Here is an 18,199-nt window from a genome sequence, read left to right as displayed (position 1 = left end):
AAAAAAATTCAGAGGCCTTCAACCTGCTCCGGGATTGATCTTTATGAGGAAAAAAAAAAACAATGAGGTCTTACCTCATTAAGACGCAGGACCTTGTATCTCCGGTCAGGATCAGAGGCCGTGCTGTAGGCTGACCTTACCATGCTTTTATTAAAGGTCGATTTATCTTACATTGGTTAGCCTCAAATCTTTGAGCAGATGTTTAACAGTTGGCAGTAGACAAACACTTACTGTAAAAAGTCATTATTGAAAAAAAAAACTTTATTGGTCACTAATACAGAAACACGGGACGTATGAGCATGCTCAACTCCGTGAGATCATAGCAACATTAGAACATGTAGGCGGGGATTATCTGAGGGGATTGCTGCAAATATGGATACATGACTGATGACTTGGACTGCTGAAGAGGGGAAACTCTTGTTTTGTCAGAGCTTCTTTCTGGCTTAGATTTAGTTTCTCGATGAGTTTGTGTAGCGTGTGTATAGAGGAGGGTGGTTCAAAATTTCTGAGCACTGTTGATCAGTGCCTCCCTCTCCATCAGCAGCTCGCCATATCTCTGCTGAAGTTCTCTCTCTCTCTCCATCTGCCTCTCCACGTCCTCCCGCAGAGCCTGAACACACAAACAGAATAGATCAGTTTACTGTCAAAGGCTACTGAGTAGAGTACACACACACACGACTTTACTGAAGGGTTTTATGATACTTTCGTTACACAACCTTCCACATGCACTACTCACAGTAAGTTAAAGATATTGTTCTTTTCCTATTTGGTCCTAATTTTAATGACAGTTCCCTACAACGGTCATCTGGCATCAAGCCAAAGCAGTGGAGTCAGTTGTGAATGGTTTGTCTGCAAACCCTCGTACCACTGACTTCTGGTAAACCGGCCTGCAGCTGTGTGGCAGTAGCATAACTGGGTCGACCCCAAGGCCTCCTCCTGGACGGACATGCCCGGAACACCTCCCTAGGGAGGCGTCCAGGGGGCATCTCAACTGACTCCTCTCGATGTGAAGGAGTAGCGGCTCTACTCCGAGCTCCTCCCTGGTGACCGAGCTCCTCATCCTGTCTCTAAGGGTGCGCCCAGCCACCCTACGGAGGAAGCCCATTTCGGCCGCTTGTATCCGGGATCTCGTTCTTTTGGTTATGACCCAGAGCTCATGACCATATGTGAGGGTAGGAACGAAGATTGACCGGTAAATCGAGAGCTTCGCCTTTCGGCTTAGCTCATTCTTCACCACGACAAACCGATACAGCGACCGCATGACTGCAGACGCCGCACCGATCCGTCTGTCGGTCTCACGCTCCATCTTCCCCCCACTCGTGAACAAGACCCAGAGATACTTAAACTCCTCCACCTGGGGCAAAGACTCTCCACCGCCCCCACCTTTTTCCGGTCGAGAACCATGGCCTCAGATTTAGAGGTGCTGATCCTCATCCCAGCCGCCTCACACTAGGTAGCGAACCGCCCCAGTGTGTGCTTAAGGTGGAGCACAACAAGACCAGGCCAACAAGGCCAACGTGCACCGGGAACAGGTCTGACTTACTGCCGGCAATGCGAATCAGACTCCTGGACCGGTCGTACAGGGGCCGGGCCGCCCTTGGCAAAGGGCCCCGAACCCCATACTCTTGCTTCACATTAATGTGTTGCTCTGACAAGGTAAGACAGTTTATGGAGCTCGTAGCTAAATGAGGCCTGAACAAAGACCAGACGATAAATCGTAATTTTATAGGATCTAGCTCACGATAAAAAAAAAGTTAATAGTCTTTCCTATGTGGTCATTGGATGTTGCATTTACTGATCGAGTAATACAGTCTGAAAGACAATACAGTCTTTTGATATTTCCATTTTTTCGTTGTTAACTATCGATTGTTTGATACGGCCATCTGATTTACGGGTGTTTTAAAATTGATCATGTTTGTGTCATAAATGTATTTACTGCTTGTCTCCTGGGAATGGCTGTGTCCTCTTGTTTCTTCAGCTGCTTGAAGGTCTCGAGCTCTGTAGCTGACTGCTCCACCTGGTGGACACCATGAGGAATAACATCATAAATAATAATACGACAATCATTAATTGTTTTAAGAAGAACTGGATGTTTAATTTACAGTGTGCAGGGTGAGGTTCAGTACCTGTTCCCACAGCTCATTGTGCTGCTTCAGGAGCCCCAGCGCTCTTGACTGGAACCCTCCCAGCAGGATTTTCAGTTTCTTCTCCAGTTTGGCTGCTTTCCGAGCCTCGGCTGTCATGTGACCACGGTTCACCTGAGGGACACACGTGCACAGCAATCTCAGTATATCATTTTTTTTTTTTTTTATTGCTTTTATTAAAGTTCACTAAATTGTAGAATGAACTCTTAACAATGTTTACGTGTGCTCTCTCACATCTAATTTTTTCTCCAGGCTTTCAATACGGTCTTTCTTTGACGCCAGGTTAGCTCTGGTGTACCTGTTCTGAGTGGGGAGATACAAGACCTGCAGAGAGAAGGAGAGGCAGACCAATTAACAGTTAGATAAAATACTGGAGATTCACCAGGATGGAAACTTTTGACTTTTTCCAACAGCAGAGTGCTCACCTGTCCGTAGCACTCCTCCCACACCTGGGTGTAAGCCTCCATACTGAGATCACCGTGACCCATACCGCCCTTCACCACCTCCATTTCTGCTGCCAGAATCTCTTTTGCCTGTTTACGAGCATGTCGCAAAGACACAAAACATCATTCGTCATACAAGCAGAGACAGCACACATCAGAATTTGACGACGTTCTAAATGAGGCAGTGATGTCTCCAATTTTTGAATGCAGGGAAAATCATTTCAAAGGTTCTTCAGTCGTCAGCACCTGGCAGAATGAAGTCAGACGCACTTCTGCTAAAAAATAGTTTCTTTTTGGAGCTTTTATACCGAGATGAGGACAGTAGTCCAGTCACACGTACTAACGGCGCTGGAAGTGTAACTCGACTTGAGTGCTGATGTGCGTTCGTTACCTGCTCCATGTCCTCGGTGCTGATTGTCTTGTAAGGGTGACTTTCCAGATACGCAATATGTGATGCATTGTTCGATGTGGAGGCGGGGCCTCTGCCTTTGGTGCGCTGTAGCTGACTGGCCATCATGGACGACGGGTGGTGCAAACAGTCGAAGTGCAGCATGGTGATCATTTCCTGTTTGATCAGCTCCTCCGCCAGCTGGGGGTCCAACATGGGGTCCATGGAGACGGGACGGAGGACGGACTCGTTTACCTGCAGAGGCGAACGGGAATGAGCTGCTATCGGCCATAATAAAAAAATCCTTCATATGAATCATCTCTTAGATTGTGCAAACATTAACAAGATCTACACAACAAACCAGAAGCTCGGAATGAGGTCTTTAAAACATTTTTTGGGGGTTTTGTGAAACATTTGTGATGAGCTTGCTTAAGATAAAAGCAACATTGGTTTAGTTATTATTCAGTGTTAGATTGTCTTCATCTTGGACGGCCTTACCTCGGTGGGTCGGGGTAAATTCCTCTGAACAGACGTGTGTCGCAGCTTCAGCTCCTTCTCCTTCTCTGCTGCCCTTACAGCCTGACACCAAAAAGTAACTGTTTATTTGGACTACCGGTTCACAAAACTACATATACATGTTTTATTGAGATGACATCATGTGTGATTTCATGCTTGTGTGCTTACCAGCTTGCGTGCTTCTACTTCTGAAGAGTCCTCTATGAAGCCTATCTCTGTCTCTGTCTCTTCCAGTTCTTTCTCTGCGTTTTCAGGCAGAACGATCTCAAAGTCGTTCTTGGGCACAGGAAGTGACATCAGTCCCTGCCTCAGCTGCTGAAGGCTTTCTCGTTGCTGTGAGAGAGGCGGGAGATGACAGTTCAATCAAATGACCCCGAATCCTCACAAGTCAGCTGTGCTCTGAAGTGTGCATTTACCATATGTTTAGAGAACGCCGGGTCAGCCAGTTGTTCCTCGCTGTTAATGTTTAGTTTGTCTCTGAGAGGCGTGCGAGCAGGGGTCAAACCCGGCGTCACCGCCCCGCGTGGGGTCATCTCTCCTCCAGCCTGAGGTGTCATGCCTTCTTGCCCCTGACCCTGTCCTGGAGTTCTGTTAGAGAGAACCATGAATGTTAACGTGTATAGTGACGGCCGGTCTGTTTTATAAGAAGAAGAAGAGATGAAGGAGCGGTCACCTGAACGGTGTGCTGAGAACCGTGTTTGGCGTTTGTATCTGTTGCCGCTGAGGAGTCACGCCGCTGAAGTCGCTCTCGTGCAGCGGGGTGTTGAGGCCGCCCTTCAGAGGCGTGTCAATGTTGGTCAGAGCCATCAGGTTCTGGGCTTCCTGCGAACACAGAAATAATAATCATGTTTAAATATGTAATCCAGAAAGTTCTGTTAGCTTACAAACATCTCATGTTACAGCAGCTGTGTAAAAGAAAGACACGAATATCAACAACAAAAAGATTGTCCATACAACACAAAAACAAAGTGAGAAATACTCATTAATTAATTTTGGTTTAAACACCTTCAGGAGTATATGCTTCAAACTGTTTATTTGTATGAAAGCCAACACATATTGTGAATACAAGTACTACCATGTACTGTTTGGGCAAAATACATTTCTCAGCAGTAACTTTGTTTGAAGTCATTTACATCATGTAGTAATTGTAAAACAAATATACAGCAGAAATATTCCTGTCCAGAATACTCGGGTATTTGGTTCTGTTGAGTTCCCTGCTTTCTATAATTAGCACCAAGGTCTCCAAAAAATGCTGCTGAGATTTGCTCGTGTCCTATTACCACCGCTGTTCTTCAGTTTATTGCAAGATTTTGATAACTGAGAAAAGCAGCAGCTCCAAACATGTCATGTAGACGTTTTGAGCATAGATTTTGGCGATGTTGGAGAAAGTGCTTAGAAAAAAAAGAAGCTATATAACATGCCGGTTTGGGTTTCTTCTGCATTTCGAATGGTAACGGTAGAGTTATGTATTACAGGGAAAACTTGTTTGCAATCTTGTCTTATGTGTAGCATTTTGTGTCTTTAAATAACTGTTGATATCTTCACTGGAGGTGTTTGAAGTGTTGTCACGCCGTTACCTGCAGTATCCTGTCCTGCACGGCAGGAGTGCGTGGAGTACGTAGCCCCGTGGACATGGCGTTGGTCACGCTGTACTCTGACAGGAGGGCAGAGGAAGCCGAGTTCCCGCTTTCGCTTTCCTCGGCAGCTTGACGGGCGACCTCACTGGCAACACCCAATTTGACAACCTCCTCCAGTTCAGCATCGCTGATCTGTGAAGAACATTCATTTAATATGAAATATTTCAATCAGGGTTACTAATTTATCTCCACCAGAAAACACAGAGGAATTAAAAATATCTTGAAGAGGCAGTACACTGTGTGCACTTTACTTCAATTTTAAATTCCAACAACCAAACGTGTTGTCCGGAAGAATCCATGGGAATGTGTTGGTGTGCAGCAGTTACCTGTGGGGTAGGTAACACCAGCTTGGAACGCTTCTTGGTGAACTCTGCGACTCCACTTGTCTGCAGGATGGCAGATGGAAGATCGCTCTCTTTCTTCTTCTTGATCTTACTTTTATCTTTCTTCCTCTCCTTCTCCTCTTGCTCACTAATTATACACAAAAACAGTTAAAGATTAAAGACAATTCGTCCATTCTGTGTTTGTTCGTGTGTTCACGACGACTACACACGTGTGTGTAATAAAAAATTAAAAACGAGCTATAATGTCACTGACTTGCGTAGTTCTCCATCCAGGTGCTGCTGCCTGAGTCTTTTAAAGTTCGGCTCCAGAGGGACGTACTGCTCCATGCTGGTGTCGTAGAAACCCTTCAAGCAAACAGAAGCGCGTTTAAAAAGGAGTCCAAATGCTTTGATAGAGTTGTGGGTTCTTATAAACTAGATGAAAATAATCGATGGTGTTTACCTGTGCCGGTTTCTTTTGAAAGGGGATTTCAGCATTGTAGTCCACTCCTCTCTTCTTCTTCCTCTTCTTCTGGACATCGATTCCTGCTGCTCTCAGCTCTCTGCGTTTCTGAAGAGCAGCCAACCGTCTGAAACAGAGAGGAAGGGAAACGGAATTATCTCAGCAGCATTCTTGAGGCCTACACCGTCACTTAAGTTTAATTAAAAGGAAAAATATAAATAAATAAGTGCAACAATGCATTGTTTGTGTGTGTGCATATATCGAACCTGGCTTCCTCCAGCTGTTTCTCTCTCGCCTTCCTCTTGGCCTTCTTGCCCTGGGTGTTGGCCAGTCGAGCCCTGGCCTCTGACAGCATCTCCAACTCATCTACAGAGCATAACAAAGACAGATAAAATTAACCTTTTTTGTGAGGGCGCGTATGAAAGAGGTCCAACAGGCACAAACAGGAAACGGCTGCTTCTTTTTCATGTGCACGATGACGACCTCCGACGTGATGACTGCACACTGAAATTATCTGAAGAGAAAGAAGCAAACTATTCGAAATCCCTTCTCGAAAAAAAGTACATATTCAAAGCACCAGGTTAAATTATGAACCTTGGATTAGTTGTTGAGTAGGCCCCATTCAAGGTGTCCCTGCAAAAATGTATTTCTTCCAATGCTGATCGAATAGCAGGTTAGGCAGCAGGTGAAGCCACCTCCCCCCAACTGCACTGGTACCTAACCTGAAAGCAATGTCACTACTTTGGCTACATTTGAATAAAGGGGAACCAGCTCATTTAGACGGGGATATCTGTAAACAGCGCCTGGTGCTGAAACAAAGCACGGTCACGACAGCAACAGTTACCACCAGAATGACTTCCCCTTTACTTACAGAAAAAAGTGCTTTGACGTTTGCAAGTCAGTACACACTGCACTGATTTGCATTGGAAATCCGTGCAAACAGTTTACAAAATCGGCTTGCTCGTTTAATTGTCTGGACATTGTCAATGTTCCTGCAGTGAATTGGCTCTCTGCATTCTGCAGCCAAACTGTACTGTGCAGGTTTAAAAAATATACACATACACTATGTTGTGATTTTTTTGGAGACAAAAGGCTGAAGAGGAGATGATTCTGGAAGGACATGGGTAAATGAGGGATGGCGCTATCATTCCAAAAACTGCGTAATCGAGCCACCCTAAATCACAGCCGGGGGAATTCCTTGACCTTAACAGCCCTAGTCACTGCAACAGTTTTATCTCTTCATCATGCTCTGACGTGTATTCACCGACCTTCGTCCATGTCAACAGGGTCAGGTCTGGCAGGTTTAGTTTCAGGATTCGGGTCAATCTCTCCTGGTTTCAACTTCCTGGGGTCGTCTCCTACTTCTTCCTCATTATCTCTTTGTGCTGCCTTGTCTCTAAACACACATGAACAACAATTAATACGGTGAATAAACACAAATAGTTATAATCTTGAATCGATTCGTTAAAGTTGGATTTTGGATTGTGTTTCAAATTAACCAACAATTCTTCCAGGGTTTAATCGTTTGTCAAATTAAAGGAGGAGGACTCTCACAGCAGGTATTCGTAGTGCTCCAGACACTGGGCAGCTGTGCGTCCAATGATCGGGGCAATGGTCCTCCACTGAGTGGGCATGAGCTTGGCCAAGTGAAGCAGCTTCTCCTCCTCTTCTCTGGACCACTCTGTCTTCTTGATACTGGGGTCCAGCCACTCGTACCTGAGCACACACACAAAGGCTGCTTGTAAAAAGTGTTTTATAACCAGTAAAGATTGAAGAAGACACAAACACACATATACATACACAAGCCCACACATCACATAAACACTACAGACGTGGAAACAAATAAAAAGGTTCAGCTCTTTCAAAAAGGGAGCTTCACAGTCTGCCTTCAGAGGCCATTCAAGGAGATAAAGTACAGTTGTATGAGGACTCACCATCTGGCTTTGCATTGTTTGGCTGACTTGCGATGAAGCAGGGAGGCGATTCTAGACCACTGGTTTTTACCATATTTCATCACAGCTGCCTTCAGGATCTCATCCTGCACAAGTGTTTTTAGAATAAACAGTCAAGACAAGATTTTGTTTTCTTATTTAGTGTCATGCCACGTCTTTGCTAATATAAAGTACATCTGTTGATAAGGCTTTACTGGAGTAAATACAAACGTGCTTTTTAACATATCCAGGAGACATGTCTAGTTGTTTTAATACTAGTAATAAAATATTACAATGATATTTTAAATTGCGAGGTAGCGACCTTTACTATGTAAATGCTTTGCATGTAATGCAAAAAATAACACAAGAAGTAAAGCTAATTAATACATGCACTTGTAAAGCGGGTTAAACTCCGTAAGTTAGCGGCTAGCTTATTTCTCGAGCAGACCCATCCACTACTGTCTGTGATTAGCTTAATGCTAACGCAGCTAGCCATGTAAACACGTACCTCCGTGTTGCGCCAAACACCTCCTTTTATCATAATTCTCGGCATCTTGACTGCTTGCTGTTCTCTCCTCTTCTATGAATTATTATAATTGAATTCTCCACCAGTTATAAAGATAACCAGCGGTCAAAATATACACTCCAACTTAATTCAACACGAAGAGAAGCGCGAGGGAGCAACGGACGTGCACCAAACCGGAAACTAGTGTCGCGAAAATCTTCTTCTTCTTCTGTTATTTTCCGGCAGGCTATACAATGTAGAGGGTAGTGCTGCCCTCCACAGTCTAGGAGTGTATAATTATTTCATTTTCATATCCTTGGATACAGGCCAGTAGCATGCAAGAAACGAAGAATTGCGCCTGCAACACATTGGCAATTTATTTCCACAGAAAATATGGTCTTAAATGAGAAGGATGAGAGTCCAAGTCAGATAACTCCCTGAATAACTGACTTCTTTCAGTCTTATAACAGGGCTGCCAAGTTTCAGAAAATGACAAGAGTGAGACTTTATTGTCACGATACGTTCGGAAAAAAAATTGCCTTTTTTAACATCGATTTATACCTTAAGACTTATGTCCTCACCTCCATGCCAGCAGCTCTCCCTGCACTGTGGCCTCTTAATTAACCAGAAATTAGAAATGAAAATTGTAAAAAAAAAAAAAAATCACAGGGGTAATAGTTAGGGTGCTTGGGTACCAGGGTCCATTGAAAGATCTTTGTCACCTCTTTTAGATTTTTCAAAAATAAAACACTGAATGTGACCAATATGTCTCATCTCTCAATGAAAAATTGGCAGAATTCACCTTTAATTTTCCCAAAAACTATACAGTAAAATCTGCTGAAGATCACAGGGGTAATCGTCAGGGCCCTTGGGTACCAGCATCCATTGAAAGATCTTTGTCACCTATTTCAGATTTTTCAAAATAAAACACTGAATGTGACCAAAATTTCACGTCTTATTGAAAATTTAGCAGAATTCACCTTTAATTTTCTTTAAAAATTATACAGTAAAATCTGCTGAAAACTAGAGAGAATAGAGAGAATAATCAGGTCCATCAGGTACAATGATCCATTGAAAGATCTGTGTCACCTTTCACAGATTTTATATAAAAACATTTCAATATGACCAAAATATCATATCTCTCCTTGTAATTCACGTTTTTATTTTATTGTCATGTCATATTTTGAAAATACACGGCCGTTCTCCTGCTTTTTGGGTTCTCCAAGCACCCATACCGTAAGTCCCTGAATAGACGCGCATCGCATTTCGATCGGGCGGCTGGCTTGACCGACGTTTTGCAAATGACGGCTCACTTGACCCGAGTGTATTGCATGGGGAAATATAAGCGTGCGAAATGTCAAGTGTGGCGTGTGGTGTGAGAATGGGTCAAATTGCGTGACTGTCACACTCAGAGTGTGACAATCCATTTCTTCATGTCCACATTGACACGGGCCATCAGGATGTTCACCTATTGACTTTAAGTAATAGGTAGTATCCTAACCTCAGCCTAGTTAAAACCACATTGTCCTTTCTGCTAAATTTCAGCAGAAGCCCTTTCTTTTTAACCGATGGTTACAGAGAGAAACAATGCCTGCCCTTTCGCTCTTCATCCCATTCTCTCTGCCATTGACACTCTAACTTTTCTTTACACATACTATAACATTCACTCTTCCCAAGAGGAACATTCATGTCAATACTCAGTTTAATCCGAGACTCCTTTGCAAGTTTGTCAGAGATTTCATTGCCCTCAATCCCTGAATGACCCGGTACCTATAAAAACCCAATTCTCAACTTCAAGTAAACAGCACAGGATCTCCTGAACTAAATCAGGACGAGATGTTGATGACCCCTCTCTTAATGCCACCAGGGCAGCTGCTGAGTCAGAACAAATTAAAGACTGAAGGCTAGGTGTCCCTAACCCACCATACGGCCCATAAAATTGTAACAGACGGGGCGGGGGGGGGGGGACGTATGTAACAGACGTTAAGTCAGACTATGCTGCTGTTAAAGAGAGACTGGGCTTGGCTTTTGGACAGAGACAATATATGGACCGCTTCAGAGCTAACCTGTCGGCCTGGGCATAAGCTCCCGGAGAGAGCTTGGAGGTGTATGCAGCTGATGTGAGCCGGCTCGTCACTGAGGTTTTCCTGGATTATGGCACCATTGCACAGAGAGAACAGAAGTTTCATAATTTCCTCGCTGGACTGGATCCAGTGCTGAAAGCCAAGTGTCTTAAGCAGGGTGCTACTGATTTGGAGGAGGCTTTGACCATTGCAGAGCATTGTGAAAATGCCAGAGAAGCTCTGCAGAGGGAATGTGTGGGTACATATCCAGTTACAGCTACCTGGAGGTTCTTTAACTGTGCAGTCTGTTTCAGTGACCGATAATCTGCAGAGGGCTGTGAATAAATTAACGGAGGAGATGTGCTCCATGAGAATGGAAATGAAAGAGATTTGTGAGGAAAACCAAAGACTGAGAGCTGGGACAAGTGATAGACATGAGTGATTGTTCCGCTTGCCCTCAGGATTCAGGGATGTATCCGGGCCCTAGACATCTTGGGGCCCGGAGCCCTAGCCCTGGGTGGCGCGCGCCAGACCTGATAAGAAAACAAGGAGGTCTGGCATGCGCTTCTTGCCTTAGCAGAAGAATGCTGATAGGGGACCACAGGGAAACAGACAGTAACTGGTGTTGAGGCCCTGACATCAGCTCTTCTTCCTCCTGAGGGCCCTGTGCAATGTGACATTTCTCATGATTTCCCTGTTACTGACATGTTAGACTGTCCCACATCTTATGTAAGGGGGGTAGTTGAAGGGACTGAGGTGGCTGTGCTGGTGGACTCAGGGGCCACTGTGTCTTTGATCAGTGAGAGTTTTTGCATGTCTGTCCCTGCTCTGCGGACCAGAACCATAAAGAATAATTACATAGACTCTCGTGCAGTGAATGGACAGATGCTGGATACGCTTGGTTCTGTCATTGACATTTTAGCCAGGCCCCTCCTGTTGGAAGCACACCTTCTTTGTGTTGAGAGAATCTAGACAGGATGTTTTACTTGGCCTGGACTTCCTGGGGAAGAACTGTGCACTACTGGATCTGGGGCGGAGAGTGTTACAGTTGTGGGATATTACGGTACCTCTGCTCCAGGGTGAAGAATTGTTACCTGGCTGCTGTAATGTGTCTTTAGCTGATGTTGTGACCATTCCTCACTTAAGTGAAGCATTAGTGCCAGCCAATGTCCGTTCCCCCACAGGTTCCAGTTTTCAGGCTGCAGGCTTCGATGGCTATTTGGAGCCCAACATTCCTGAGACGACTGGACTGGTGGTAGCTCACACAGTAACCAGGGTGAAAGATGGCATGACTGTGGCTCGTGTCCTCAATCCCACTGGTAGAGCCGTTGAGCTTAAACAAGATCTTCATTTGGGTAAGTTCTACCCTGTTCACGAGAATGACGTGACACCGCTTGCCCCTCCCTCTGTCACTGAGACCGACCAGCCATCAGCTTCAGCTCTTCCTGTCACACTGGATGGGTCTCCTGTCACCGAGAAGTAGAGGGCAGAGCTGTCTGCACTGTTGCAGAGGTTTAGTGGTGTGTTCAGTCTGTCAGACAGGAATAAGGGCAGATGCACACTTGTCAAGCATCATATAAGGACTGGTAACCATCCACCTGTGAAACAGCACGCCTATCGGGCATCACCTGAGAAAAGAGCTGAGATCGACCGTCAGGTAGCGGCGCTTCTGGCTGATGGTGTGGTGGAGGAGAGTTGCAGTCCTTGGGCCTCTCCTGTAGTGCTTGTTAAAAAGAAAGGGGGTCAGTGGAGATTCTGCATTGACTATCATCACCTCAACTCAGTAACAATCAGAGACTCTCATCCCCTCCCACGGGTTGATGACAGCTTGGACGCCCTTTCTGGCTCTTCCTGATTTAGTACTCTGGACTTCTCTAACGGCTACTGGCAGGCGGAGGTGGCTGATGAGGATCGTGAAAAAAACGCTTTCACAACTGGACGTGGCTTCTACCAGCTTCAGCTTCTACCACCTTCTATCTCATCTCATCTCAATCTCAGTGCAGGGCCATGTCGATGGGCCTGACAAATTCACCGACCACCTTCCAGCGCATGATGGAACTGATCCTCAGAGGTTTGTCATGTCACGTTTGCATGGTGTATCTGTCACACTCGCAGCTCCCCTGTCCCCAAGCAGAAAGCTCCAATGGGGGGGGGGTTTGAACAGGCATGTGAACTTGCAATGGCTTACTCTCTCTGATGTCTGTTGTCAGCAAAAAGTTATGTTCCACAGGTAGTGTCAGCCAGCTCAAGCTCCACAGTTCAACAAAAGTTCACTTCAGAAACGTTGTAAAGAAGGAAAAGATGTCCGTTTTATTACTCGGTTTCAAAGTTATAATTCCAATGATATGAACGTGCCTGACTAATACACTTGTTGTAACTAAGTACTCATCAATAAAAAACAGGTAAGAAAACCATTTGCTTCCAATGTTCAAACAACAGAATATCTCGCACACATACGCGATCTTAAAGGGAAAGTACACCTTTTTATCAACATGTACCAAATCACTCAAAAACATGAATTCTACTATGCTTTTAACAATTTTAACATTTTTAACTGTATTTATCATTATGAACCGTTCTTTTGCCTCCACACAGTTGATTGCCCATTGCAACAGGTGGCCGCAGATATTCTGGAACTGCTGATGACATCTCGGGGGAATAGATATGTTTTACTCGTGGAGGATTACTTTACTAAGTTTGTTAATGTGTACGCCCTTCGCAACCAGACTGCCCACGCGGTTGCTCACTGTCTTTTTGAGGACTATGTTTTGGTGCATGGGGTTCCCGAGGTGCTGCACACGGACCAAGGCCGTCAGTTTGAGGCGGACGTGATTAAGGGTCTCTGTCAGATGTTGGGGATCAAGAAGATGCGCACCACGGCCTATAATCCGAAGTCAGATGGGATGGAAGTGAGGCTGCACTGTCCTATCGCATCATCAGTCATTTTAAGTCTGTTTGGATCTTGACAGTTACAGGTTTAGGGCTTTCAGGAACTGTTTTGGGGTGTTTCCTGTTGTTTTATGTATATCTGCACTGTTTAGAGATGTTTCTAGTTGGGGGGGGGGGGGATATCTGAGGATATTAATTACTTTCTCACATTTACAATTTTTTCGACATGAGTTTTCCAAGTTAGTCTTTTATTCATCCAACCGCCAAGAAATTTGTCGAAAAAATCTACCAGTGGATCTTTTTTTTTTTGGATTGGTAGAACAGCCGCAGCATTGCTGCCCTCTACTGACTAAAGTCATTAAATCAGTATCAGAATCAGATTTATTGGCCAGGTATTTTAACACACAAGGAATTAAACCTCGATATGTTGTGCTCTCTCTGTACAATGTAAACATTAAATAATGACAATTAACTAAAAATATAAAGGTAATTAAAGATGAATATCTACAAGACTAAATCAGATAATACTGCAGTGGTTAGTAGTGCAATAGGATGATGAAGTAAACATGATCACGTCTTTTGCAGTATTTACAATATAGTGGGAATAGATCATTTAAATTATACATGTGCATTCACAGTGACTGTTTGGTTCGAGAGTTATTTCACAGCGACAGGTCACACTGCACCTCCAAATCTGATTTTTAGTACATTCAGATTGCATGTGGTTTGTCAGTCTGAACACAAAAAGCCACATGAGATCAGATTTTTCCAAATATGATTCAAACCTATGTGCTGTGGTTTCAAATCCGAGCACAAACATGTCTGAGAGCCACTTCAAGGTCCAGATTTGTCCTCTCAGTTTGCCCATTGGTTTGAGGATGGTGACCAGATTACAAAGTACAAAATTCCACCAGTTAGACCTGCTCAATTGAAAACAGGTAAAATACCTGCCTATGTCCAAGCACAGGTTGTACAGCGTAAAGGGATTTAAAAACAACTCTACGACAGTAATTAGCGGAGTTTCAAATTTAGAATCCTGCAACTTACTGCCAAATATAAATGAATATATTGCTATGTTGACAATTGTGATAACATCTAAATAGTTATCACACTTGACTGAAAAGATGGCCCTGTTCAAACATAGTGGTGAGAATGGATGCCTTTGTACACTTGAATATTTTTCCAAATCCTAATGAACGTGTTTCAGTTAACGCTATCTGTTCTCCCTTTCTCTTTTAAATATCACACAGGGCCCCGGAGGACAGGCGCCAGGCGTGGGGTCATGAGAGGTGTCACCTTGCCATCCTAGAGCATGACAAAACTGTGAAAAGGAAGCAAGTCACAGCACTGAAAGATGTGTTACCATTTGCTCTTAAAATAGTATAATAGCCAAAATGACTTGATCTTCACAGGTAACTAAATTGGCATATTTTGCAAAAATATGCCAAATATATGATGCAGGTAGGACCATTAGTGCACTGTATTTTATCGTATCAGGCAAGAGTAATTTAGTAACTCAAATATTTATCTAATACAGTATATATTTGTATCAACCACAAAATGAACTACAACCAACATGAATTTAAACTTTTAATCAAAGATAAATATACAAAATATATTTATATAAATAAAGCAAATGATAGTTCCTCCTGAGCATCCAAAGTCTCTTGGTATCCGCTGTACTGGCCACCTTGAGCTGGATATTGTCTTCTGATGGCCTGCAGGAAACGGGTGGGAAGAACAACGCAATGGTCTTTGCTAAGTCTCTCTCCTTGCAGGATTCATTCCAGATAGTGACTGAAGGCTGTCAGGCAACTTGTCTACAAAACATTCAAATTCAAAAAACTATTAGTCCCCGGGGGGCAAATCAAGGGCACACAGAGCAGTACAGTGCAACGATGCTAAAACATTTAACCAAGATAAGAGTCAACAAAGAATAAAGTGTCAAAGAAGAATAAGTATCAAGAGTGTTAGTACAAAGTTAGAATACAAAATTACAAAGTTAGATAGATGGAACAGCAGAGAGTAAGTGTCTAGATATTAGTACAAGTAATAGTAACAGAAAGAAAATAAAAACACACTTCACAGACAGACGTCCATTAAATCCTGCAGGCTTTGGCTGACGTTTCCAGTTCAATTCAGGGATTTTAAAGTATGTTTCGAGGTGTCCCCACAGCTGCCGACAATAGAGGCCCTCCATCAAAACTGCAGCCGCCGCCTCTCCCCCTCACAATGGCCGACATGCAGGCTCTGTCTCTGAGGTGCAGCAGTCGCAGCAGCTGCCTCTCATTGCCCCTTCAGCCTCAATGGCTTGTCATCGCGGCTTGTAGAGAGAGTAATGAACATTTGATTGGAGTACAACACCTTCAAAATCCCCTTCATCATAAATTTGAAGTTGAAACATCCTTTTTCACTGTTGCTTTATACACAACACAAGTTAGCATATAGTTGATTCCTACCAATATGGTTGACGTTGAGTTTCGATTCTGGCTGTGAGGTCCCGCCCACGGATCTGTGATTGGTCTGTAGCCTCTGTGAATGAAAACATGAGAACTAGGTGACTATGACGCTTTTTTCATCACGAAAAAGACTACGTTCTGGCAAGAAAATCATATTTCTCTCGTCTCAGGGAAAAATGAGGGCTGGATTCACAACCATTACACACTACTAGCATGTTTCTAATGATATAAAGCTTAATGCAACTGGGTGAAGTATCCCTTTAATTGAACACATACCCGGCCATTCTTACAGTGGTTTTCCTTCCAGTACAATAAAGAGTATTCCTGGCTCTCCACAGAAATCATGTATCCATGAGGCTGATGTACATTTTCTGCCAGCTGGTATATCTCAATGCCCTCTGCCTGCTGTTGATGCTGAAGCAGAGATGTTCGATGGACATCCATCTGGAAAAACAAAAACATTTCAGAACGCAACTGTCAAGTAAACATTACCTGATCATTTACTTCATTCAATCTCTGGTTTATATGCTTGATTGGAAAAAAAAGAACACTACATAATGTACACATGTACAGAACATGTATGATTTTTACTTGTGAAATGAAGGAAACCTATATCCTCCAATAGTGTGTATAACAAAAGTACTGAAAGCATAATTGAATACATACCCGGCCATTCGTACAGTGGTTTTCCTTCCAGTACAGTTGAGAGCATTCCTGGCTCTCCACAGGAATCATGTATCCATGAGGCTGATGTACATTTTCTGCCAGCTGGTATATCTCAATGCCCTCTGCCTGCTGTTGATGCTGGAGAAGAGGAGGTAGCTGGAGATCCATCTGGAAACACAAAAACACTTCTGAACGCAACTGTCAAGTAAATATTGCCTGATCATTTACTTCATCCGAACTCTGGTCTATATGCTTGATTGGGAAAAAAAACACTACATACTGTACACATGTACAGAACATGTAGGATTAATACTTGTGAAATGAAGGAAACATATATCCTCCAATAGTGTGTCGACCTATCTGTGAGACCTTCCCGTGACGTCCAACGTCCTTGCTGGCCCTGGAACACCGCTTTGATGTTCAGGCGTTCCTGCTCAGTTCTTGCCACTTCCGCCACCACCGTGGCTTTCCCATCTTCTTTGGAAGCCTTTGACCAGAACAAGGGAGTATCGCCCCTCCCAAGGCCTGCTCGACCCTCCTGGACTCTGCCGACCACCTCGCGGTGCTTCAGCCTGCCGATTGCCATGTCGACCTCTTCTTGGGCTTTCCACTTTTTTCCCGTTCTTATCTGGGTGCCCGCTGCTCACACCAGCTGGTCAGTGGATTCCCTCAGCTCCAGCACCAGCCGAGCCTTCTCTTGCTTGTATCCCAAGCTGATGCATCGCAGTGGTAGTTGTAGTGTGTTCCTACCAAAGAGGCCTACCTCCGAGAGGCATCTTGGTAGTCCCAGCCACTTCCTGATGAACGAGTTTGCCAGCCCGTCCATCTCGCTAACCACTGAGGAGGGGATTTCGCTCATCTTCAGTGGCCACACCACCCTTTGGTACAGTATGAACTGGTAACACCAAACTTTGCACTTTCCGGGGAGTTGGCTTTCATTGATCTTGGTCAGGCCATCTGCGAGCTGCTTCCTCACCGTCTCCCCCATCTGCCTGTCAGAGAGCTTTGCTGTGTAGGTGCGACCCAGGCTACGGACAGGTTGATCTGCCAGCAATGCTATATTCTCACCGCCTGCGACAAAGATGGTGTTGTCGTTTCTGACTCCTTTCCTGATCGACAGGCTGCGTGACTTGGGGGTTTGATCTTCATACTCGCCCAGCCCACAAGCTCTTCGATCCTCTTCAGCAGTCTTGTTGTACATGCTGCTGTCTGGAGTATGGTGGTGAAATCGTCCATGTAGCCTCTCACTGCTGATAGCCGTTGTCCTGACGGCAGTTTGCCTCCCCCGACCATCTTCCTAGCCCCTATGAGGATGATCTCAAAGGCTGCGACAGGTAGATGGAGATCCATCTGGAAACACGAAAACACTTCTGAACGCAACTGTCAAGTAAATATTGCCTGATCATTTACTTCATCCAAACTCTGGTCTAAATGCTTGATTGGTTAAAAAAATAAAATAACACTACATATTGTGCACATGTACAGAACATGTATGATTAGTACTTGAGAAATGAAGGAAACCTATATCCTCCAATAGTGCGTACAACAACAGTACTGAAAGCATAATTGAATACATACCCGGCCATTCGTACGGTGGTTTTCCTTCCAGTACAGTTGAGAGCATTCCTGGCTCCCACAGGAATCATGTATCCATGAGGCTAATGTACATTTTCTGCCAGCTGGTATATCTCAATGCCCTCTGCCTGCTGTTCATGCTGGAGCAGAGATGTTCGATGGACATCCATCTGGAAAAACAAAAACATTTCAGAACG

The 18,199-nt window shown here is 44.3% G+C and overlaps 1 protein-coding gene and 1 long non-coding RNA gene across 2 annotated transcripts; both read right to left on the bottom strand.

The window, feature by feature from the left end:
- Positions 1-248: 248 nt before the first annotated feature.
- On the bottom strand, positions 249-8,589 carry cdc5l (CDC5 cell division cycle 5-like (S. pombe)). The gene is made up of 19 exons (XM_079362165.1): positions 8,354-8,589; positions 7,849-7,952; positions 7,469-7,630; positions 7,183-7,310; positions 6,181-6,280; positions 5,915-6,041; positions 5,726-5,817; positions 5,455-5,599; positions 5,069-5,260; positions 4,165-4,313; positions 3,908-4,079; positions 3,660-3,824; positions 3,474-3,554; positions 2,979-3,230; positions 2,570-2,677; positions 2,379-2,468; positions 2,127-2,258; positions 1,937-2,017; positions 249-610 (listed from the first exon to the last, which is right to left on the bottom strand). Exons 1-19 carry the CDS (start codon positions 8,396-8,398, stop codon positions 497-499), a joined length of 2,439 nt encoding a protein of 812 aa, XP_079218291.1. The 5' UTR covers positions 8,399-8,589; the 3' UTR covers positions 249-496.
- A 6,290-nt stretch (positions 8,590-14,879) lies between these two features.
- LOC306836422 lies at positions 14,880-16,192 on the bottom strand. The gene is made up of 3 exons (XR_013780780.1): positions 15,762-16,192; positions 15,384-15,625; positions 14,880-15,122 (listed from the first exon to the last, which is right to left on the bottom strand). It is a non-coding gene; the product is annotated as an uncharacterized lncRNA (long non-coding RNA).
- Between the last annotated feature and the right edge of the window lie 2,007 nt (positions 16,193-18,199).

Source organism: Symphodus melops (genome assembly GCF_947650265.1).
Source record: "Symphodus melops genome assembly, chromosome: 15".
Classification (NCBI taxonomy): domain Eukaryota; kingdom Metazoa; phylum Chordata; class Actinopteri; order Labriformes; family Labridae; genus Symphodus; species Symphodus melops.
Note: the sequence above shows the minus strand (reverse complement) of the source record. Positions and strands in the feature narration are given on the sequence as shown.